Genomic DNA, 23718 nt, shown 5'->3' with positions numbered 1-23718 from the left:
ACACCCTAGATTATGGCCACGGTCATATGGTGACCTCACCACATTCCACCCTGTTCTCCGAGTTTATTTTTCAAACCTTTTCTCTCTCAGCTACTACAGTACCAGGAGCACATAAATATCTCTTGGCCCTCAGTTCTCACCCTGGTCCTCAGCTCCTCGACATCTTCTCCTGACCCAGGCAGAACTATCTGTTCCCTAATTTCATAGGCAGCTTTTGATATAGGTCAGTATTTCCAGGCCAGAAACAATGATAGGCTAGATGTATGGATTGATTTTTTTGTTTTGTGTGAGACAGAGTTTCTCTGTGTAGCCCTGGCTGTCCTGGAACTCATTCTGTGGACCAGGCTGGCCTTGAACTCAGAGATCCACCTGCCTCTGCCTTCCAAGTACTTGGATTAAAGGTGCGTGCTGATGGCTTGGTTTTCTATCATAGGTTTCTTTGCCTGGGCCTCTGTGGTCACGTGACTTAACAACTAAGATCCCCGTACACATCAAGCTGTCATTCTCATGTATGAATTCTGATGTAGCTGAACCCCTCCTATGGCCACCCCTTCTCCCTTGAGAGCTTCCTCAAGAGTCAAGTGCCCACTGGTGAGGTACTACATCTTGCTGCCCCTTAGGCTGTGATCGTCCAGGCACCACACTGCTGCCCACACTTAGGTGCCCTGTTTTACACACTTTAGGTTATACATTGGCCTGGCCTTGAATCTGTGGCTATAGACCTTGAGCCCCTCGCTCTCTGGACCTGAGGAAGGTCGAGCCAGCTAAGACTCCCTTTCTCCCACTTTTCTCTGACTCATTGACAGCAAACCTGCTAGCAAATTAGGTTAGGGGGAGCTAGGTGAAGGTTGCTGAGTTGAGGCCTCTAGGCTGTTTCATGTCGTAATTACAGGTTACTCAGTGCAGTTGCTAAATGTTAAATTACAAGCGTTGGCTCTCTGTGCATCATTTGACCACAATTATGATAATTATGTCCTTGCCAGAAGGTCAACAGAGTAACTCAGAGGAGGATACTGGGGTGACAGATGACTTGGGGGTTGGGGTTGAGTAGGGCAGTGTTCTCAGATTAGCACCAAGGGCCAAAGCAGGGCACGGCCAGCTACCTTCAAAACCTTCACATGCTGAAAGAAGGCAGATTTTTTTCTCAGATGATTCTTTAGTGATAGTCATTTTGTGCAACAGAATCATCATTGATAAACGCTGGAAATCTCAAGATTTGGCAAAAGCTATCACTACTGGCAGTTTGTTAAGTTGTGTCTGTGGCACAAAGCCCCACTACTGTGGGGAAACAGAATTCCCACTAATGTGCCTTCCATTAAAGGAGAGAGCTGAATCTTGTCTCTGGGAGCCTCCAATTACCAGCTCCCATCAAAGAATGAGGTACATGTTGACACTGGGAACCCTGTCTCACTCTGGGAGTTAAAGCTATCCTACTTTGGAAGTAACTGAGGTTTAAAACTGGGCCCTAACACCATAGATTGTGGAAACCAGAATACGGTATTAGTATCTACACCACATAGCCTATCACTCACAAGGACCTATGTACATTTTAAAGTTTAAAAGGGTTGAGAGATGAATAGCTCCACAGAGTCTGCCCCCAGCATTTCCTTTCTATTGCTGGGTCCCATGAAATGAAGTAGCTCACACTGTATAACAGAAAATCTCGGGGGCCAGACATACATGGCTGATCTTGTACTTGTTATCCTGGTCCGCAGATCTGTGAGGCCATATGCCTTCTCAGCCTCACATCTGACTAGCTATACATGCTCCACCCTGGGGCTGTACTTGGGATTTATCACAGATATTTGTATCAAACTCTGTACCGATGATGCAAGGACCACGGTGGGGCCAATCCTCTCCACCGTAGGTCAGGAGGGAGATGCTGGAGCCCTTCTTGGGTTTAGCCTATAAAATGTTACCTGAGAAGTGGCCCCTTCCCACTTATCATGGAACAACACACACCAGACACTTTCCTTACAGAACTTCCCAAAGGGCCTCTGGGAAACCTCTGAGAGACTGTCCAGGCCCCCGTGAGTCCATGGTTAACCCACGAGGATCTAGGAGTACTGGACAGTGGTTTGTAGGCAATCTAACAGCCTTGCCCTACCTCATTCTCCTGCCCCCAGGAGTCCTGCCTGTTGGGGGATATCTTTTCTGCAGATGTTGCAGGACAGGGATCAGCACAGGTGTCAGGAGTCTATGAGGATCTCTACAGCACAAAACTTCACAAGCCAGCAGAGTGCAGATATCCCAGCGACAGTTCTGAAAACCAGGTCTGCTGCCCTGTCCGCAACCTACGCTAGGTAATGGATCAGGGGGATGAGAACGAGGAGATAACTGCTTCAGTGATCCTACAGGAGGATCTGGGTCCTGGAAGGCAGAGACAACCTCCTCGATGTCATATGGGATTCTTGCAAGAACCCTGACAGACAAATATTCACCCTTACCTTGTTGATAATTTTTTATTGGATTTTCAAAGGTTTACAAAAACTGAAAAGAAAATAGAGACATCTCTGATATCTACTCCTCCCTCCCACTGTCATTAACATCTTGTCTTAATATATGTGCAGTAATAATGAGCTAGTATTTGTATGTCATAAACTAAAGGGCCAAGTATAGATTCCAGTTCAATCTTGTGTTCCATTGTTTTTTTGACAAATGCACATGAGCCTCTACCATTCTCTGGGACAGAACCAGCTTTAGTCAACCTGAGCCCTCGGTTAGTGACTGCAGGCATTAGCTCTTAACGTCTGCACCGGATAGCACTCCTACTTGCTTTCATGCTACGATCTGAACTGTGATGAGCCATGTAGGCCTTCCAAGATGGATGAGACCTGATTGGCTACATGCAAATCGTGTATTCATCTCTACAGAGTCCCTAGTAAAAATGATTACTATATAGAAAGTAGCTGGAGTTTACAGTGTGCAATTGGCAGGTTCCTTTCCTCACCTGCTTGGGGTTATCACCTGGCTCATATAATGTCTGTACACTGGAACCCTGCAGTGATAGGACAAGGTGTATACGCTAAGGGCCTTGGCATTGGTAGAGTAGACCTTTAAGCTCTGAATGCGCAGGTGTGTCCCTGGAGCATCAAACAGGGCCTTGAATTTCATGGTGACATCACTTTATATTCGAGGCAGGGTTTCAGTTCTGGGTTTTAGTTGAGTAGAAAGACCTGCTCAGCTGTACGACTGTTTTACACTGATTCTTAAACTGCAGATGTCTTTTCCAGATCCCCAGACCTTCTCCTTTCCTCAGCTGTTTAGTGGCCTCGAAGCCACAGGTGGTGCTGGCTCTTCCTCTTGAAGACATAAATTTGTCCCTCTTACTCTCAGTATGTTTGCCACCTAATAAATAAACTGGATTTCTAGGCCTCTCCTCATGCATAGAGGGTACTCTGCAATCCCTCATTTCCTCCTGACCTATCCAGGCCAGTTTCGTCCATCATTTGATACTGTTTGGGGCTTTGGAGTGAAGAAAGACTGCCTCATCACCTTCTCCCTGTTTTGTTTGTTTGTTTGTTTGTTTTTTAAATCAAGCCCCAGGCCAGAGAACGTGTCTCTCCACCTCCCTATTTCTGCCCTGCTCCTGTGTAGCTCCCCCACTAGATGATCACCATGATCTCCATGTGACACCCCTTCATGGCCAGACTGGCTCTCAGATGGTTATTTTTTTGTTTCTGTTGGAAGGATATTTGGAGACAATTGGAGCTGTCAAACTCGGGACGGGAGATACTATTGAAGTATAGAATGGGTCCCAAGATGAAATAACGATAAAGCTCCACACTGCCCAAGGTAGGTTCCACTGTAAAGAAGCATCCAGCCTAAAACCTCAGCTTCAAGATGACAAAGTGACTATTAGACACAGAGACCACAGGACACTTGGAAGTGTGGCCTGGGGACTGATTGCACACCTGAGGTCTTTCTATGGGATGGATGTTCCAGAGCCTCGAATAACCTCGTAGAAGCTGCCAGTGCTTACTAATGGCAGAGTCTCAGTCTCTCTCTGATTCTGTTTCTCTCTGTCTCTGTCTCTGTCTCTGTCTCTGTCTCTGTCTCTGTCTCTGTCTCTGTCTCTCTCCCTTCCCTCCCTCCCTCCCTCCCTCCCTCCCTCCCTCCCTCCCAAGGCAAAATTTGAGCTGGGGAACAGAAAAAGAGGGTGCCAAGAACCCCAAGAAGCCACCGCTCTTGAGTTGTGAGCATCACAATAGTCCTTGTGCACTGGAGGCCACTCAGGCTGTCTAAAAGATGGTGTCTAGCTGCTGGAACGAGGTCAGATTTCTTCACTTCATGCATCTCCCAGGCCCAAACTCTTCCATCCCCATCCTTACAGCTTCTTCGTCCCAGCCCCAGCCCTCCTCCCTGACCTTGTTCCCGTTCTTTGCAAAGTCGTTTGTCCCACTCCCAGCTGCACTTTCCCTTGTCCTGTGCGGCGAGATGCTGCCCACTGAGTATCTGCAGCGTGACACCAGGGCGTTCCAGGCTAGAGCTGGCAGGACACAGATCTGTGAGCTGGCGCACGGGGCGGAACTGCTGGCCCGGGCCGAAGGCCAGGCGGGGGCGGAGCTCGGCCGAGGGCGGGGTGGCTTCACGGTTCCGCCCCCCAGCTGAGCCAGACCACGGTCCGGGAACTTGCCAGCTCAGAGGTTCTAGGGGCAGCCGGCGCGCTTCTCTGGTTGCAGCTTGGGCGGCTCCTGTGGTGGGCGGCTAGGGGCGAGCCGGGATGGGCTATAGACGCGCGACGTGATCAGTTCGCACGCGGACCCACGCCTCCCGCCGCTCTGCCTCAAGAGTCTATTCTGTGGGTGCAGGCACGCACCGGACGCAGACCCGGCCGGAGCATGCGGGGTGCGGTGTGGGCGGCCCGGAGGCGCGCGGGGCAGCAGTGGCCTCGGTCCCCGGGCCCTGGGCCGGGTCCGCCCCCGCCGCCACCGCTGCTGTTGCTGCTACTGCTGCTGCTGGGCGGCGCGAGCGCTCAGTACTCCAGCGACCTGTGCAGCTGGAAGGGGAGGTGAGTCTTGTGAGTGATTCCAGCGTGGACTCCCTGGACCTAGACCGGAGCCCTCGGGAGCGAGTGGCAGAGCTTGCGGGGTAGGGACAGCTATGCTGGCCAAGTCCGGTGACCCCCGCCCTAGCTCTGGTTTCAGAACAAAAGAGTTGGTGGCATCTGGGTCCCAGCTCGGAAGACGCCCACTCTCCGCGCGCGTAATACTGCCCTAGTGGGTTTCCTGGGCTCCATAGGCTGCATGTTCGGTCCTCCCAACGGTTGGGATTTCTAATTCTTGGGACAGGGTTGGGATTGTGGTCACCTAGAGGGACAGCTGTGGCGTGGAGAGCGTGGGGTCCAAACGAGACCCGTATCGGCTGCAGCACAGGCCGTATCTTTGGGGCAAAGAGATGGGGTCGACACCTGTCTGTGGCCAAATGCAGTAGGGTAGAGCCCTGAGCCCGCTTGGTGAAGGTCAAGCCGCCCTTGGCAGCAGGGCACAGGGTTCCTGTGACACCTCTCTCTCGTCCCCATCAGCGGTGACAGCGGAGGACTTTTTGCTGTTGTTTTAACTGAAGTGTGACGTATGGAAAGAAGCATAAGTCACAAGTGTGCGCGGGCGGGGTGCCTGAGGAGTCGTAGCTACTTTGGACACTGAGAACGCGCCAGGCACAGCGGCCGGCCCCCTCTTTTTGCAGAGCCAGTTTTATACAGCCGCAAGTTGTCAATTCAGCGGTTTGCATAGCGCGCTGCGCTGATGCGGGTCTCCTCTGAAAACGTGGGCTGGGATGGCGGTGGGAGTCTGATGTAGCTCATCCCACGGGCAGGGCGCTTGCGCAGGCCTGGGGAGGTACACGATCTGATCTGAAGCACAGACTCCAGTGAAGGGGGCTCATGGGGCAATGCGTGCGATGGGTGATTTTGGTCAAGAGGGTTTTCTGAGAAAGGTGGATGTTGGGCAGTGCCCGGATCTGCGTAAGCAGGGCATCAATGGTTATCTTGTACACTTACAGTGCCTGACTTTCTGAGAAAACCACAGAGACCAAAATCAACCCTCATCAAGACTCCTGCTGGAGTGCTTGGACTGAAAGATTGAGAGCAGTTTCTTGAGCTCTGCAGCACCAGTCTTTAAGGGAGTTGGAGCTTTCTCTCCCGCAGAAATCCCTTCTGCCTGGCAAGAGCAGGGAGTTAGAGAGCTTGGGGCAGACAAGAGCAGATTGGATCTGGGGGAGGACTGGCCTCGGGAATGCTGGCGCCATCACAGAGCTGGCCATGAGCCTGTGATGCTAAGCTCTTACCGGGCGGCCCTTTCCCCGTGGTAATTAATTCTCTGCTCACAACCAGCACTGTTGAATTAGTGTACTCTAACCTCAGATCTTGGGGTGCCCTGTTCCAGCAGACCAAAACCAGAAACGGAACGCCTGCCTTTAAATGAGGTTTCCAGACACTTGCTTTTCTTCCAGGTTCTTAGAAGGCAGTGTGCCTGGAAGACTACCTTTCCCTGAGCCCAGGGATCTGTGGTGAGGGGTGGCTTTCCCCCAGGTAGTGAGGGATTGAGTAGAGACAAACTAAAAGACACCTTATTTCTGTGGGTCCATTCTCATTTAAGTGGAACCAGATGACTACCTCGTGATGCATGTGACTGCTGGGGTGGCAGCCCCCAAATTCAAGTCTGGGCAGTGTGAGCTGGCTACCTGTCCCCTTGCTGTCCTTCTCCAGAGCCAGGCCAAGGCCTCCAAAAGTGTGTGAGCAGTGGGAACTGTCCAGTAGCTGGTCATCCTTATGCCTACCTGGCCCTTCTCCCCCAACTCATTCCTATTTTGGGATTCCCTTGAGGGCTTCTTTCCCAGGGCACAGCTCTGCAGAGGACAGCTGAAGGTGTCTGGTAGTTGTAGGTAGGTAGATAGGATTGGGAGGACATATAATATTCCCTTTTGTTATAGGCATGGTCCCCACTTATAAATGCACTTCACGGGTCAGTTGACTACTGCCCAGCATGCTGGCAAGCTTGCTACTCTACAGTGTTTATGAGTGTTTTCTTTTCAAGCAGTCTAGAACAAATCAATGGGTGAAGCAAGACTCAAAATGTTGGATTCTGGCCTCTGGTAGGAAGGGAGTTGCTCTCCACAGCCCTGGCCACTTCACTTAACTCATATAGACGCTAGGTGTTTGCAAGGAATCAAGTTGGAAATTTTGAACCATCTGTGTTGATTAGCCAGTGCCATAAAGGTGGACCATGAACTTTCCCACTGTAATCAGAGGGAACTCAGCAGGCGTAGTCACACCTGGGCTGTCTTGTGAGGTGGGAAATGAAAGGCAAGACTTAGCAGCAGAACCTTTTGGTTTCTCTTGGATCCAAAACCTTTGTAGAGACCCTTGTCTTGTTCTAGTAGCTTGTCTGTGGGTATTAGCACTGTACCTGAGCAAGCCCTGCTCACATCCTCCGGTCCTCACACCAATCTGGAATTTATGATTTGTCTTACAAGGCCATTAAAATTTGTGTTCATCTGGTTAGTGAGCCTTGCTGATTGGAAAAAAGAAAAGAAAGCTTTGGGTTGGTGAAATGGCTTAGTCATATAGTGCTTGTCCAGCATGTGCAAGGCATTGTGCTGCTCCTTGGGACAGACATACACATGTGTACATACACATGCACACACATGCACGCACACATGCATGCATGCACATACACACACACACACATACATGCACGCACATACACACACACGCACACACGCGGACGCCATTTATTCAGTTTACCTTATGATCAGATCATTCCTGTCAGTTTTATGGTGTAGACCAGGACCAGTTTTGTCTGTATTTGTAACTTCATCATAGCTGTGGAGCATGGTTGGTTTATTTTGTGGAGCCGATGTGCCATCTGTATCTTACCACGATGGTAAAGTCCTGTGGATCAGTGGTCATTTAAGATGGTATGATGCTGGGTATTTGAGATGGAGATTTGGGGAAGTAGGTACTGCAGTGGGAACCTGCCCTGACTTTGTTAGAGATCTGTCTGGCTGAGGGACCCCTTAGTTTAGTTCCTGCTTGTCTAACCATGGGCTGTGCATATGCACTAACTTTGATGTGAAAGCTCCTGTATCCAGCTACTAGTTGTTTTCTTGGTGGTCTGAATATTTTAGGAGAGTGTGAGGGAACACTCTTGCTTGTCCTGGGATGCACGGTTAATCCTTTTCTTAGCTAGTGAAGCCAGAGTAGAGGTGGGCCGACAGGTATCTCATCCTGTGGGCCCTCTGTCCTCATGTTGTTCTTTCCAATTAAGTGGGTGTAGTGGGCACCGCATAGTGCAGGTGGCTGCTGGGATGGCAGCCCCGAGTCTGGGCATTGTGGTCTGGCCTTGTGTCCCCTTGAGTATCCTGTGGAGGATAGTGTTTCTCTTTATCCACCTCTGCTGCACTGAGGCTCCGTGCTCTGAGGCCCCCAGAGTCTCTGTAGTGAGGCCTCCATGCTCTTGATTCTCAGGAAGCAAAACCTCATATTGGGTGCTTTATATTAAATATAATTTATATTTGTAAGTTGAGGTTTGTGACTGTTCTAGTGTAAGTGTCAGTTGTCCCTTGATGTTGGAGACAGGAGAAAGAGAAACACAATCATTAGGTTTTAGCCATGTGCCCATTTAGTCTAATTTTCATATAATGCTATAATTATGTCCATTCCTGCATAGGTGTCAGATGAACTTGTGTGAGTTTTATTGGCTGTAATTTGTAAGTTTATTCTACATGTGTGACTTGGGTAGTGCCTGCTGGCTGGCTGTTCCTGGCCCAGAGCCTTGTGGGGGTGGGAAGCAGGTCAGGAGGGGTTCACTCACAATGCTTCTCTCTGATGTGGTCGTGGGGTGACTTACAGTCTTAGACTACTGTAGCCCTTGTATACAAAATGAGGTTTTGGGGGCCGGAAGCATGAGTCACTCACAGTAAAGGTGCGCCATGTGTTATGCATTTTCTCTCCTGCAGAAAAGCTTGCTGGTAACTCACTCAGTCGAGGTTCTGGATAGAGCCTTTTTTATTTTGCATAAAAATCCTAAGAATGTGGGTGAACCTGTCTGGGATCTGATCAGAACCAAACGCCTGTAATAGAACTCTGCTGAAGCCGCTGCTTTCTTTCCAAGACCACTGTGGTTATGATGTAACCTTAGCAACAAGCTGACTTTTGCTTTATAGTTTGAGCAGGAGAAACTTCTGCATTTTCAGGAGCTTCAGGGTTTTTTTTTTGTTTGTTTGTTTGTTTGTTTGTTTTTTAAACAATACTGCCTCACAAGGGTGTCACATACTATATGCATCCTTTCATTTAGCATGCATGAGATCAAATTATTACTTTAGGAAACTTATTACTTTAGGAATCTCATCTAAAAGTCCTCTTGTTCTTTAGACTTCTCCCCACCCCTCCCCAAGGGATGTTTCCTTTACCCTCATAATGAATTCTGCTTTAATGGTACTCCGGTTTATTTTTTTAAAAAATATGATTGGTGAAATAAACTTCAGGTCTGAGAATGAAAGACAAATGGTCAGATCATTGCCTTAAGGAAAATCGAGATCTCTTATTTCCTGTGGCTAACTCCTCCAGCTGGTTTGGAAGCTGCTCTCTGGAGTATGTTATTACATGTGTCGCATACCCATGGCATCTCTACACACAAGCTTTATCCTTGTTTTCCACTTCCTTGAGTGTCTGGAAACCTTGGCTGGTCTGCTTTGCTAGATGTCTTGGAATACCCAGATCAGTCTTGGCTGTAGCTTCCTGGTGCCATTCCCATGGCTAAGGAAACTACTAAGACTCTGGTGCCCTGGATTGTAGCATGGGGTGTATCTAGGGTCTAGGGAGCCAGCGTGGTCTGTACCATCAGAGCTTTGGGTCTTACTCGGCTTTCCTCTTGGAGCAAGTCCACTGGAAGCTGAGAGAGGTGGGTTGCCTTTGCATGTGTCGGGTGAGTGTGAGTGGCTCATGAGTGAGGCTGTGCCTAGGGTGATGTACATGGGACCTCAGCTCTGAGACCCTGGCTGACTCTGTTCCCTCTTCCTACAGTGGGCTCACCCGAGAGGCACGCAGCAAGGAGGTGGAGCAGGTGTACCTGCGCTGCTCCGCAGGCTCTGTGGAGTGGATGTACCCAACTGGGGCACTCATTGTTAACCTACGGCCCAACACCTTCTCACCTGCCCAGAACTTGACTGTGTGCATCAAGCCTTTCAGGGACTCCTCTGGAGCCAATATTTATTTGGAAAAAACTGGAGAACTAAGACTGTTGGTGCGGGACATCAGAGGTGAACCTGGCCAAGTGCAGTGCTTCAGCCTGGAGCAGGGAGGCTTATTTGTGGAGGCGACACCCCAACAGGACATCAGCAGAAGGACCACAGGCTTCCAGTATGAGCTGATGAGTGGGCAGAGGGGACTGGACCTGCACGTGCTGTCTGGTGAGTACCCTGTATGGGGACAGCATGGGCTAGCTAACCTGTCCTGCTGCTTAGGTAACATTGGAGGCTCACTAGTCACATTGATTGTTTCCCCTACACCCTCCTGAAATCACCTCTGTGAAACATTCCTATGTCTATGGGTCCAGTGAAGCACGCTTGTCCCATGAATCCTTGGTCCTATTGAAGGACTGCAAAGTGAGAGAGTGTTGGACCTTAAAACTGAACACATCCTTTTCATCCAAGACCCCTTTTAAGAAGACTTCTCTTTGTTGTGTACCCTTAGGATCCTGGAGCTTCTGCCTTGAGGGAAGTGAGGTGATAGGAGGCTGTGATCCCTGAGAATGGCTTGTAGTTCTGGTCCCTAGAGGACTGTTTGCAGCTCGTTTGAGATGGAGCTCCTACCTTTCCAGCTGTCCTACACACTGGTTCCGGTTTTTGGTGTCTGCCGTAGACTTGAAATAGTTTTGGGTGGGGAACAGAACAGCATAAAGCTGTGACATCCCAGAGGCTTTTGAGGATGGATATTAGGGTTGAGGAAGACACATAAGGTCTTCAGGGAGTGCACAGCTGACCCAGCTCCATCTCCACAAGATAGAGCCAGAAGCCTGATGGAGAAGCTGGCAAGTACGTGGTAGGGCCTGAGATTGAGAAAGGGAGCTGTGTAGCCAGGTGCCTGCTGGGAATGGGGGTAGGTAAACCTGGGAGGAGCTCCTCACTGGGAGAGAGTAGTCAGGAACTCCTATCACAGAGACTACCATGGATGCTGATTGATTGAGGTTCGGGCACACATTTCTCCAAAACCAGGCGACTCCAAATGAGGTGGCAAGTGTGCCTAATAGCTGAAGCTGTGGAGTTAGCTTTGTTTCTCTTTATTATTTTTTTTTCTTTTGTTTGGACACAGAAGATGTTTTTCTGCAGTGATAAGAACGTGTTTTCACTTTAATCCCCGGTTCGGGGATAAGGGGCCGCTTTGCAGCAGCTGACTGATTTGCCTCGTGCTCTCGCAGAGACATGTTTTTGCCAGCTACAGATAGTTTCTGTGATTGTGTGACATTCGAAGTTCTGGGAACTTCTCAGAGAATATATAAATGCAAGGACCCCAGAGGTGGGGTGGGTGGTAGTTGGTCATTCCAGGGGTTTGCATGGGGTTTGTTAGTAGTTGTGCTCAAAGGAGAAACAAGATTAGATTCAGATCTCTCTCTCTCTCTCTCTCTCTCTCTCTCTCTCTCTGTCTCTCTCTCTGTCTCTCTCTCTCTCTCTCTCTCTCTCTGTCTCTCTCTCTCTCTCTCTCTCTCTCTCTCTCTCTCTCTCTCTCTCTCTCTCTCTCCTCTCTACCCTTTCTCTCCTATCTAGTGATAGGGACTGAAACCTGGAGGATAAAGGGTGGGAAAAAGAAGAACCCACAGAGTAGCAAAGACCACCTGTCACAGACAAACTGCATCAACGATGTGTCTTGGTGGCGGGGAGTAGATAGATGTCAGCCTATAGGAGGGCAAGTCAAGTCTCACCTCCTGTGCTCTGATCCGCTAGGGTCTTATTTCTTTGTTTATAAGTGGGGATGACTGCTAGATCCCCAAAACTACCCTCTCTTTTCCCCTTTACCGTCAGCTACCTCCATGTCCACACCTCCAGGCTATGGAAGGGAGACCTGGAGGGGGTCAGTTGAGTGGCCTTAGGTTTTCCTGGGGTTTCAGGAAGGCAGTTGCCCTGGCATAGATATTTAGCTGTAGTCCTATATTCAGTCTTTTTTTTTTTTTTTTTTTTTTTTTGGTTTTTCGAGACAGGGTTTCTCTGTATAGCCCTGGCTGTCCTGGAACTCACTTTGTAGACCAGGCTGGCCTTGAACTCAGAAATCTGCCTGCCTCTGCCTCCTGAGTGCTGGGATTAAATATTTTCAGTCTTCTATGCACCTTTCAGGCCACAGGGTCCCAGGAAAAAAATGTTATCCTATCTCTGTACCTAGGACTTTGCTGTGTTTGAGCCTCAGGGTTCTCTTGTCCTAAAACAAACACCTGCTTGGCCCTGGATGTCTGTGAACTCAAACCTGCAGTGATTTTGCACACTTTGTCAATGTCAGTCACTATATAGTGACTATCAGAACTCAGGGCAGGAACTCAGACTGAGGTGATTATAAGCTCTGGTCCAACTCTAGCACTGCCTGAAAACGGGCATAGAAACCAGTATTACCTAGAGCTAGATGCCACCCATCCTGGTGAGCACTGCCTGAGTCCCAGGGTTGAGATGGTCTCAGCTGGAACAGTTGGCTTTCTTGGAGAATGGGGTCTCCTGAGCTGTTAGTACTTAAGGAAAGCGTGGTTATATAGTGTGCAATGTTAGTCGGCCATTGTCTAGCTCAGATTGGGACAGCTTCCAAGGGTTCTATGGCCAGTAGCAGGCTTCCCCCTCCCCTTCTTCTTCCTGCTTTGGCATTGGTGCAGCTTCAGAAATAAGACAGCGCTAAGGCGGTGTCATCAGAGAAGGAAGAGCATACCTGACCTGGATGTTATGCCAGAGGCAGACAAGCTCTTAGATGAATCAGTTCTCATTTATGCTGACTCAGGAGAACTGTGGTACCATGGGCTGGAACCCAGACAAGAGTGCATGAGAGAAACTGCCCATGCGCAGGTGAGCCTTGATCCCCACCCAGAAAGGAGAGAACCTGCTGCTGCTCCAGGATAGGTCCACACGAGTGTCCATAGCATTAGCTGCATGTTTACTTGGATTGTATAGTTGCCTTGTGACCTGCATCGGATGTTAAAGACCAGAGCAGTGGGGTATAGTGCTGTTCCAGGGGCATATATAGGGCATATGAGAGGTGATCTCAGCATCTAGGACCCCAGCATGCTGGATTTGGCTGCTTGCCCTGCATCTGCTGCCCCTCTGTCCTTGCTCAGGATATCTGGGCAGTAGCACTACCTCTGATGCTTAGGGAAATCTGGCAGAATAGTGAAGGCCCTACCTCTGACTACAGATGACCTCTCTTTGCCCAGCTGTGTAGGAGAACTGGTTGTGGGGTGACCAGCAAGGGTGAGATTCTGTCTGGTTCAGGGGACAGGTACAGCTCGGGTGTGTCCTGGTTCCATTCCATCCTGGTGGGCTCATGACCTTGGTCATTGCTGTGGAACTCTGGGAGGGGGTGTCAAGTGAGGCGGTTGGTGGCCACAGTGGCATTTCAGACACACACTGAAGAGGAGGGCAGCAGGATACTTTTTGTTGCTATTGCTGTCGGTGGCTCATTGGACTCAGGGTGGAGCCTGCTGCTTCTGAGCGTCTCTACTTATCCTCTCTAAATCCTGCTCTGCTTGTTGCTAATAGGCTTGAGACGCTGCATGGGGCCCCACCGCTCAGGTCTGTTTGCTAGACTCAGGGTTTGGGCATGCCCCTAATGGTGTGAGGGTGGAAGGCCATGTCTTGTTTGTTTGTTTGTTTGTTCTGTTGAGAACAGGGTCTCTCTATTATGTAGCTTTGGCTGTCCTAGAACTTGCTATATAGACCAGACTGTCCTCAGACTCACAGAGATCCACCTGCTTCTACCTCTAGAGTGCTGGGATTAAAGATGTGCACCACCATGCCCAGTGGTGGTCATGTCTTGAAGCTGAAGGAAGCATTGTGCCCTGGAGGCTGAAGAACAAAGGGCGTGGTCTTTGGAGCTCTGGTCAGTTTCTGCCTTGGTGGTTTCTCAGGCCACTGTGATTTTCTTAGGATTATTTTTTATAATCCTCTCTCAACCTTGGGTAAAGAACAGTGTGGTCTTCACTGACTTCCTTGCAAGGATGAACGGTTCAGAGAACCCTTTGGTCATTGTCCTTTGGGTGACACCTGGTAGTGGTGATCATTGGAGAAGCCCAGGCCTTAGCTCCTAGGCCACTCTGCCCATGTGTGTCTTGCATCTCTGCTCCTGTTAAACCACTGTACTTACCGCCTATCATAAGGTATTCTAGAGATTTTTTTTTTTGGAACTATATGTGTCATTCTGGCTGTTCTTATTAGACAGTGCTGCCCACACACCAGTTGGTCTGGCTTACAGGGTCTGCAGACCTTCCTAGCATCCAGCTATTCTTGCCTGTGTTTGCTCTCCCTGCTTTCTGGCGACTGTGCCTAGGATGAGCCCCCACCGGAATCTGTCCCCAGGAGGCTTAGATTTTGTTTTCTTTATCCTCATTTAGTTCCTTTTAGGAACTTTCCTGCCTGATTTCCAAAGTGGCTCCCAGGAAATGCGATGTCAGCATCTGCAGTCTTCACATTCTACGTGTCAGTTGCTATGAACTTGAATCTGATTGATAATTCTTTCGAGATGGAGGTCCTTAGTATCCACATTGAGTTTCTGCAAAAATGAAGCTCAGAATTAGGACACGGATGGCTTCAGGTGGGCCACTAGCTCAGTTGTCACTCATGGTGCCAACTCCTTGAGGTTTGCACATATTTGCAGGATGCCTAGCCTGACAAAGGGACAAAGAGAGCTGAGGTCTCTGCACCTATAACTCACAGAGAGAGCAAAACTTGGGGACTTGTTTCAGGTTACACATCCAGGCCTCGGGTCACTGCCCTTCACCTCCTCTCCACTGGAAGGAGCAGCCCTGGTTCAACTTAGGTAACTCTTCACTGAGGTGCTTTAGGGTAGCTTCTGGGGACCCTCGCCTCCAACTCTAAACACTATGTGGCCTGAATACTTAACCTTTTCCCTAGTGTCTGCTGCCTTTCCTCCTGAAGGGGGGGCCCTCAGGTAGACTGTGGTCACCAGGATAGGGCACAGGTCAGCTAACTAAGATTAACTCCCCAGAGTACTGTGCTCTGAATCTAATGTTGCCCAAAATGTTAGTCCCCAAGGTCTCCTGTATGGCCAGGCCCTGTCTGTGCTCCAGGCCAGACCAACCCATGTCTGCCCGTATAGTACGAGCACTGGTTCCTAGTCAGTGTGAGGATGGGCAGTGTGCTACAGAAGCCACACACCACAACCGCTCAGTGTTGAGGTTCAGGTGACATCAGTGGTGGGGACTGTGGTGACCCAAGCAAATATCACAGGAAGGAAAGGGGCTGCAGGGCAACCAGAGTTGAGGGTGGACATCCAAGGGACCAGCAAACCAGGTTCCAGGAGTCTTTCTCTCCAGATGGAGCTGGCATGGGGGTGGGAGTGTTTCATTTTCTGATGGGCGGGCGGTGCCGATGCCAACAGGTTGTACTTGTCTGGCGGCTTCTCCTTTTCTGATAACTAAATAGAAGCAGAAGTGCTTGCAGGTGAGTGGGTGGGTGGGTGAGTCAGCAAGTGCTCAGGCTGGAGGCACCCCACCCCCTTTCTGGGGTGGGTCCAAAGGATTGGGCCCCAGACACACCCGGCTCAAGGGTCCAAGAGAGCTGTGCTTGATTAGGATGCTGTAAACCCCAAGACTTTGTCTCAGGTTTACTCCTTCAGGACCTGATAAGGCTTCTCTCAACTTCTGTTGGCCTGGAGACACTTGGCTTGCTTGCTTTCCACCCACATGAGTGCAGTCTTGGTTCCCTTGGGGCCAAGTCACCAGCACTTGGGGTCAGGGTATGTGGCCTCTAGGCATGTAGATAGCATTGACCTCTTCAGGACTAAGATGCCCTAAGAAGAGGCCTTCCTCAAAGCCTTTGCAGGAGAATGGCTATAGGGAAAATTGTCTGCGATGTCGTACCACAGGGTTTCTGTTTATTGGAGAACTTGGGCCCAAAGCAGGAAACTGAGGACAAAGTCTTGAGACATAATTCACAGCAGATAACAAGCTTCCATCTTCTTGAATCTACTCTAGTTTGTAGAGAAACTGCCGAGCCACAGTTTCTGTTTCACACCAGGGGAAGTGGGGCAAAGGGCAGGAGGCAGCTATTACTGAAGGAATGAGTTATATAAGTAGTTGACCAGTGAGAGTATATGTACCTCTGGGTTCTCTGTAGGATGCTAGGCCCCAGGTTCTGGGTGTCTCAAGCCTAAGTCCTGTGAATAAGATCAATTTGATGGGCTCTTACAGTATATAACTTGTCCCAAGGCTTAATGAGGCCCAGAGTAGGGGCTCAACTGATGGCCCCAGCCCAAGAACCCACATCCTCAGCAGACAGATTTCCTCAAACATGCCCACTCTCCCACACTCCAGTCAACACTCCCTTTGCAGATGCTAGCCTTGGTTCTTATAAGAAAAGCCCAGGGCAGATGGGCAGAGTGAGATTTCTCCTTTGGGGCTGTGATCTGGGGAGTAGACATCAGGCTGCAGTAGGGGGTCTGCTTTGCATTGAGATACCCACACCATTGTAAGCTGTGGGTGTGGAAGCTGCAGGAGGGTACCTTGGTTGGGTAGTATCTGCTTGTGGTTTCTGTTCATCTTGGGGTTAGTTTTGTGTTGTCACAGGTTTGTAAGAACAACTTTGTTTTTAGAGTTGTTTATTTGGAACCACACTAACACAATGAGCGGCGTGGCATTCCTTCTCTTTGTCTGGATGCATGCTATTGCAGCTACAGTATGAGCTATGCGGGCCAAATGACCCCTTGGAATTAGTGGCTGGCTTGTCAGAAGTAGGTCTTCGGCCTCCTTCTTTGCTGATCACTAGCATGGTAGAGTTGGAGTTGGCAAGAGGTCTCACCATGATTTTATCTCATTTAACCACGAACCCTCACACAGAGGCCAGGGAGGCAGGCCTTTTGTATTCTGCAGTGTCAGGATTGGGGAGGGTCTGTAACTAAGCAGTGCTGTCTGGGATATATTTTTACCCTGTTATCCTGTCTTTCCTCCTCAGCCCCATGTCGGCCTTGCAGTGACACTGAGGTCCTCCTTGCCATCTGTACCAGTGACTTTGGTAAGTCTGTTCCTGTGGTTGTCTTCCCAGGGCTTTCCCAAGTCAGCATTGATTTCTTGTATGTGTGTGTGTATGGGAGGGTGGGTTGCTGAAGCTGCTGAAGCTGACTTCACCCTGCAATCACAGGGAGTAGTGCATTGTGTATACACTAAGGTGAGTCTGCACACCATGCATTCAGGCAGAGGTGGTGTTTGCATTCTAGGTGTGTCAGTGTGTTCTCACTGTGCATAGCAGCTCACAACCTCCTGGGGACTCTGGAAGTCCTTCAGTTCCCAGTAAATTTTCAGAAGTGCTTTGGGAACATAGCTCAGAGGGCAGCCTGGTGTGTCCCTGTGCCAGCCCCAGCCCAGAGCTCGGCTCATTCTTCATCTAGGTGGTTGGGGTATTGAAAGCCCCTTTGGAGTCAGGGATGTTTTCTGAGGGTTGGAGGCTCCTAGCCAGAATATTTGCACAGTGTTCTTCTTAGACCAGGGGTAGTCCTTGCTGAACTGCTGCCATAATAGTGGCTACATTAAGCTGGGGTCCAGCTGGCTTGTGCTCAAACCCTCATCCAAAAGCCAAGAGCTGTCACTTAGTGGAATCTTGACTCCTTACTGCTCCACTCTCCAGGCCCTATCCAGCTACCTTGTACAAGTTGCTCCCTGTCACCTCCCCTCTCATCATTCTTGTCCTTTGAGCTGCACTGTGGCACCTGATGGGACCCAGAACTACAAAGCATTTTGCTTACTTTCTTGTTCTTACCTGGAGAGCATGTGCTGTGTAGCCGATGCCCAGTGGCATATCTTTGTCTGACAGTATCAATATCGCAGACTTCTGTTCATCATTGAACTTTCAAAAGGCTGCCATGTGACTAGAGCAGATTCACGTCCAGCTCTAATGCCTTTAACAGCCAGGCACATGCCCAGTGTGACATGTGCTGTGTGCCTGCCATTGCTGACAGAGCCCATTAGATTTGCTGACCTCTGTCTTCTTCTTCTTCTACAGTTGTCCGAGGCTTCATCGAGGACGTCACCCATGTACCAGAACAGCAAGTGTCAGTCATCTACCTTCGGGTGAGCAGGCTTCACAGGCAGAAGAGCAGGGTCTTCCAGCCAGCTCCTGAGGACAGTGGTCACTGGCTGGGCCATGTCACAACACTGCTGCAGTGTGGAGTACGACCAGGGCATGGGGAATTCCTCTTCACTGGACATGTGCACTTTGGGGAGGCACAACTTGGATGTGCCCCACGCTTTAGTGACTTTCAAAGGATGTACAGGAAAGCAGAAGAAATGGGCATAAACCCCTGTGAAATCAATATGGAGTGACTTGCAGGGTGACACAGTACTGTTGTCCTTCAGATGAGCCATGGTTTGTGGTCTCAGTCGCTCTATCAGATCCTGATAGAGATTGCAGACTGGTGGCATGGGCCCAGCCTGGTGCTAGAACTGGGAAGGTACATGCTGCTCTGACCCCTTAGGTCCCAGCCAAGGATGCCCTGACCCATTGGAACTGCTGTAAAATGCAAACTAAGTTATTATATTTTTTTTGTAAAAGATGCCTTGGTGTGCCATTTAATAGTGTTTTTACAAAGTTATTTTCAGGCATTGGATTTGGCCTGATATATTGGTGGGAGCTAGGTTATGGTGCGCAGTGATGGCTATGGGTCTTCCATGGCTATGGCTCAGCCTTGTTATTCCTGTGATGGAAATGTATGGAACAAATACTTTCTAATTTCCCCTTCATTTTATTTTCTATTTTAAAAGACCATCTTTGCCATTGAGAACCTTTCCAGACTGTATGGAGGCTGCTCCCATTCCAGAGAGTAAAGACCAGGATCTGAGACTAGTATTACATCCATCTTAACCCATCAGATGGGTACCTGCATTGAACCTTCTCTGCTCAGCTATGGCCTGCTGTCCCAAGACCTTTTGCTCTCTGGACAGTTCCAGATGGTGCTGCTTGGCTTAAGGGACTTGTTCCTCCCTTGCTCCTACCAGGCCACTGTTACTTTCTGCATCTGTCCCACTGAACCAGTCTTGTCCTTTGACCCTGAGTTTCCCCAAATGCACACATCAAATCCCTGAATACCAAGGGACTAACCTACTTAATGGCCCATTTCTTCAGAGGGTGTGGGTTTTCCCTATAGTAAGAAAATCTCTACAAGTTGAAGCTTAAACAGTAGGCTTTCGTTCATACAGTCCTGGAAGCCAGAATGGGTGTGAGCAGAATCACATTTCCTCCGGAGACTCCCAGAGGGACTTTATAGCTTCTGGTGACTCCAGGAATCCTTGGCTTGTAACGATCTCACTCCGGCATTGCTTTCCCTGCCATGTGACTTCTGCCTTGTATGTGAGGGCCTGTATCAAATCTCTGTCTTAGGAGGATACAGATCATTGACTTAGGGCCCACTCCGGTGACCTCACCTTCACCTGAAATTTACTCTTATTTCCATTTAGGTCAGAGGCAAAGGCTGCAAAAAATATCAAATCTGGAGAAAGATTCAATGGTTAGGCACTTGCTACTCTTACAAAGGACCTGTGTTTGATTCCCATGTTGGGAACTCATGTTAGGTGGCTTAAAATTCCCTATAACTACAATTCCAGGGGATCTAGCAACCTCTTCTCGCCACTCACAAGCACACACACACACAATTAAAAACTAAACAAAACAAAAAACCCAAAGAATATTTATTCCAATATAGGGAGCTAGGGGTGGGCTGCATTTCATCTGTGTATCCTAGCTCATGGGCCCTGTCCTGTTAAGAGTCCTGGCTAGGATCTCATCGGTTCTTGGAGTTGCTGCCTCCTGTTCAAATTCTGACAACTCTGTGGCCCCTACCAGTTCCTAAGGCATGTTGGGGTATCCCCTCCCCCTCCAGCTATGGGCCTCAGGGGCAAACAGACCCAACAATTGTGTTTATTTATTCATCAGGTGCTTGTTCCTATTCAGCGTCTGAGGCAAGACCTAGGGGAGATTGATCCAGCCTGTGAGTGGCAAGCTGACGTGCTAGCTTAGGTGTGCACACTCCAGTGTTTGCCAGCTCAGTTTGCACTGGTACAGGTCTACAGGTCACAACAAGAGACAGGTGCCCACGGGTGAAGATGCGAACGAATCAGTAGTCTGTGAAGGGCTGGGCCCCACCGTGGCTGCTGATTAAGATACCTTATGCTAGCAGGACTAGGTCACACAGATGCCATGCCCAGTCGAGCCCCTCCCAGCCCCTCCCCTCAGCCTACAGGGAAGCTGCAGAACAGGATTGGTGGGCTGGCCACCACCTGTCTCTACAGGAGATTGGGGTCAGACTTGCTTGGGTTTGGCTTTGGATGCACCTGGGAGTGAGGCTGCTTGTACAAGATGAGAGAGAGCAGGGCTTCCCAGGTGTGAAAGTGGCCTCTTTGAAAGAACCTTTGCTGGAGCTGGCAGGGCCCAAGGGGCTGGGGCTGAGAGGTATTGACATCACTTGTGGACAACTTATATTTAACAGATATGTGTAGGTGGACACCCGGTTCCTTGTAGGAGTTTCTCTTTCTATGGCTGAGACTGGTTGTTACTGGAACAGAACCAGCGTTGGGGTAGAGCCATCACACGGGGTGAAAGCTGCCTCCCCAGAGAACATACATCATGAAGTAGTGGGAGCTGCTCTGTGACTCCAGCCAGGGGAGCAATGTAGAAGCTCAAGTCCTGGACCACCTGTGCCCCAAATTTCACCAATTTTTACCATATTTCTCTGCCTCCATACTGTCCCCTTCTCCATGCTGTTCCCTGCACTCTCCCCTCTGTCCATACCCTTCTACCCTCTACTGCCCCCCTCCCTTGTTCCAGCCCCATATACAGCCCCCACTGTTTCCTCTCCCTCCTTTGTCCCTTTCTTTTGTTTCTTCCATCTGCTTTGTGTCCTACCCCTGTACTGTCCTCATCTCCCTCACTGTCCCATTTCTCTGCTTTGTCCATTTTACTCTCTTACTCTCCTATCTCTGCACCGTTCCCTCCTCCTGTACCATCCTCTCTGCTGCCTTTTCCTTCATCCCGCTGATCTCTTGCCCTACCCTGTACTGTCTCTGCCCCTTGCTAGCACTGTCCCCTCTACTGTCCACACCCCCAACACTGTCTACTCGCCTTGCTCTGTCCCCTGTCCCTTTCCTACCTACCCTTGCGCCCTTTCCTGTTGCCTTATATGATGTCCTGGGCTGTAGGCACCAAGCCCAGACACTGATTCTTCTACTTCATTTTCTCTTTTAAGCCCGTGGACCAGACCTCACTGTTGGTTGCATCTCCTCTCTGTGTCCCAGCTCACAGGCCCTGTTCTTAGAGTTGCTACATTCTGGTCAAGTTCTGAGAACCGTGAGGCCATTCCCAGTACCTCGAGCATACTGGGAGAGCCCAGCTTCATTGGGAGGCTATGACTTGCCAAGTTCAGGATATGAGGACAGCCTCCTGTACATGGGCAACCCTTTCCATTCCCAATACCAACTGGGGCTTCATGTTACAGATAGGAAATGGAAACATATGTGAGTGCTTGTTAGACCTCCTCCTAATGGCTATATGCTCCAAGGATTTCAGTGGTGACTGGCTACTTCTTGGCAAACAGGCAAACCCACACCCTGTACTGTCCCTACCCTTTGTACTGTCTCCTCCACCCCATCTCCACTTCCAGCCAGTCCCTGATGTGTCCTGGACCTCATTTCCTGCCTTGTGGTACCTGGTTAGGAGACTGAATGTGTCATGCCACAGGAGTACAGCAGGATCCACCCACCCTGTGGGACACTGGGATGAGGGGACTATCAAGCTGGTTTATGTGGGTGTCCCTATCTTGCTCTGGTAGGTGAGCTAACCTCATAAAGGCCCTATCAGCCCTAGGATCCCTCTTCTGCCTGCCTGGGACCTAAATTTGATCGCAAGCTTTGGTTGTCACATTTTTCTTAGGAAAAGTGGCCTAATGCGGGGCCTCTCTGGTGGAGACAAGGAATGCCTTGCTTGCCCTAAGAACTTAGAGCCACAGACTAACAGGTCACCTGCTGTGACATTCCCTTGCTGCCTTCATGAGCCAGGCTGACCTGGCCTCTGCCATTCGGGCTCCTCCCTATCCCCAGGGTCACCGGTACTCCACCTTCTAGAAGTTTCCACAGTCTACCAGAGTTGCAAAGCCATGCCTCTGGTCTCCAGCTTTCTTCTGCCAGTCTTGCCACCCAGGTTTAAACTCTGACTCCTGCAGTTATGTTATACTGGGAGCATCTAATAGCTTGAGTAGTTTTTGACCTACAACCCATGTATCCTACTTCTGGACGGTTCTGAGTATTCTAGGTTAGAGCAGAGACTCTGCGTGGGTCTCTAGAATGTGTGGTGAGCATGTCCCACCCTGAGTCTCTTAATGGGGCCATGATTTCTTAAAGTAGTTAAAACCTTTCCCCATAACAGTTTTAAAAAGGATTTCCCCCATGACTATAAAATTAACACTATTGAGACCATTTTTTTTAAATATTGAAAAGCATAGAAAAGGTGAGACAAACACTTCCATGTAGCATTTTCATCAAGGTTATGCCAGTGTTTTTTTAATCATGACACTCAACTCCCTACAGCTAGTCTATGGCTAACTCGTGGCCACTGGCTTTGACATCCTCTAACCCTGTGCTTATGGGTTTCCTCATGAGATGGTCAGGGAGAGCACACAGGCCTTCTTTAGTTTTCAATAATCCCTCTGTTTCCTCTTCTGAGACCAACCAGTACTTAGCAAAAATTTCTAAATAGCAATTTCTGTTTCTTTGATTCATAACAGTTGTGTTTCTACCTCATTCTGAATCCTGTCTTTCATTTACATGGTCCTGAAGTCCTGTCCTGATTCTGGGGCCTGGTATGCAAAGGAAATGGTTTATTCTTGATTCTCCAATGATCCCACTGCAGGCACAGGGCCCTGTAAAGTATAAACCTGGAGATATAGGTGCTTTCGAAACCAGAACAGGTAAAGAACCAGGTAGGATCCAGAAACCAAGCCTGTAATATCCTGATTCATGCTACTGTGACTTTGTTCAAACTTTTGACTTCAAGAAACCCATGACTTCCTGTCTGTGTTGTAGGTCTCTGGTAATAAATTAGTCATGATCTGAGTCCTTGCCCATGAGATGAGGCTCTCAAGTACTTCTTCAGCTGGGAGGACTTCTGTGGAATTCCTGTGGCTGGGAAAGAAGGAAGACTGGGTTCTGGGAGAGCCTGGCACCGAGGCCAAGTATCCAGCAAGGCCTGATGGGCCAGGCTGCCACAGCTCCTGAACCACGTTCTCTAGAAGGACCTGTTTAGGGCTTAGAGATGCTCTGGTCCCACAGGTAGAGGTGGGAAGTCCTCATTAGTGCTATAGCTACAATCCAGGCTGCCACTGAGGTGTGGTGGGAACTGATCCCAGACAGCCCATGCATGTCTTTCACCAGAGTAAATTTGGGGACAGCATCTCCTAGAGTGTTATTAGTAGGAGTTAGTGGTATCTAGATCCAGCCTGGGTGTGCCCACCTCCTTGTCCACCTCAGACCACAATAA

General features: G+C 49.5%; 1 protein-coding gene across 1 annotated transcript; it reads left to right on the top strand.

Annotated features, from left to right (window-relative positions):
* Window positions 1-4649: 4649 nt before the first annotated feature.
* Window positions 4650-18746, top strand: Metrnl (meteorin like, glial cell differentiation regulator). The gene is made up of 4 exons (XM_021177784.2): window positions 4650-5011; window positions 10025-10410; window positions 17155-17214; window positions 18199-18746. The coding sequence occupies exons 1-4, from the start codon at window positions 4842-4844 to the stop codon at window positions 18516-18518; spliced, it is 936 nt and encodes a 311-aa protein (XP_021033443.1). The 5' UTR covers window positions 4650-4841; the 3' UTR covers window positions 18519-18746.
* The last annotated feature ends 4972 nt before the right edge of the window (window positions 18747-23718 follow it).

Source organism: Mus caroli, unplaced genomic scaffold (genome assembly GCF_978045245.1).
Source record: "Mus caroli unplaced genomic scaffold, Mus_caroli_1 scaffold_13, whole genome shotgun sequence".
Lineage (NCBI taxonomy): Eukaryota > Metazoa > Chordata > Mammalia > Rodentia > Muridae > Mus > Mus caroli.
Note: the sequence above shows the minus strand (reverse complement) of the source record. Positions and strands in the feature narration are given on the sequence as shown.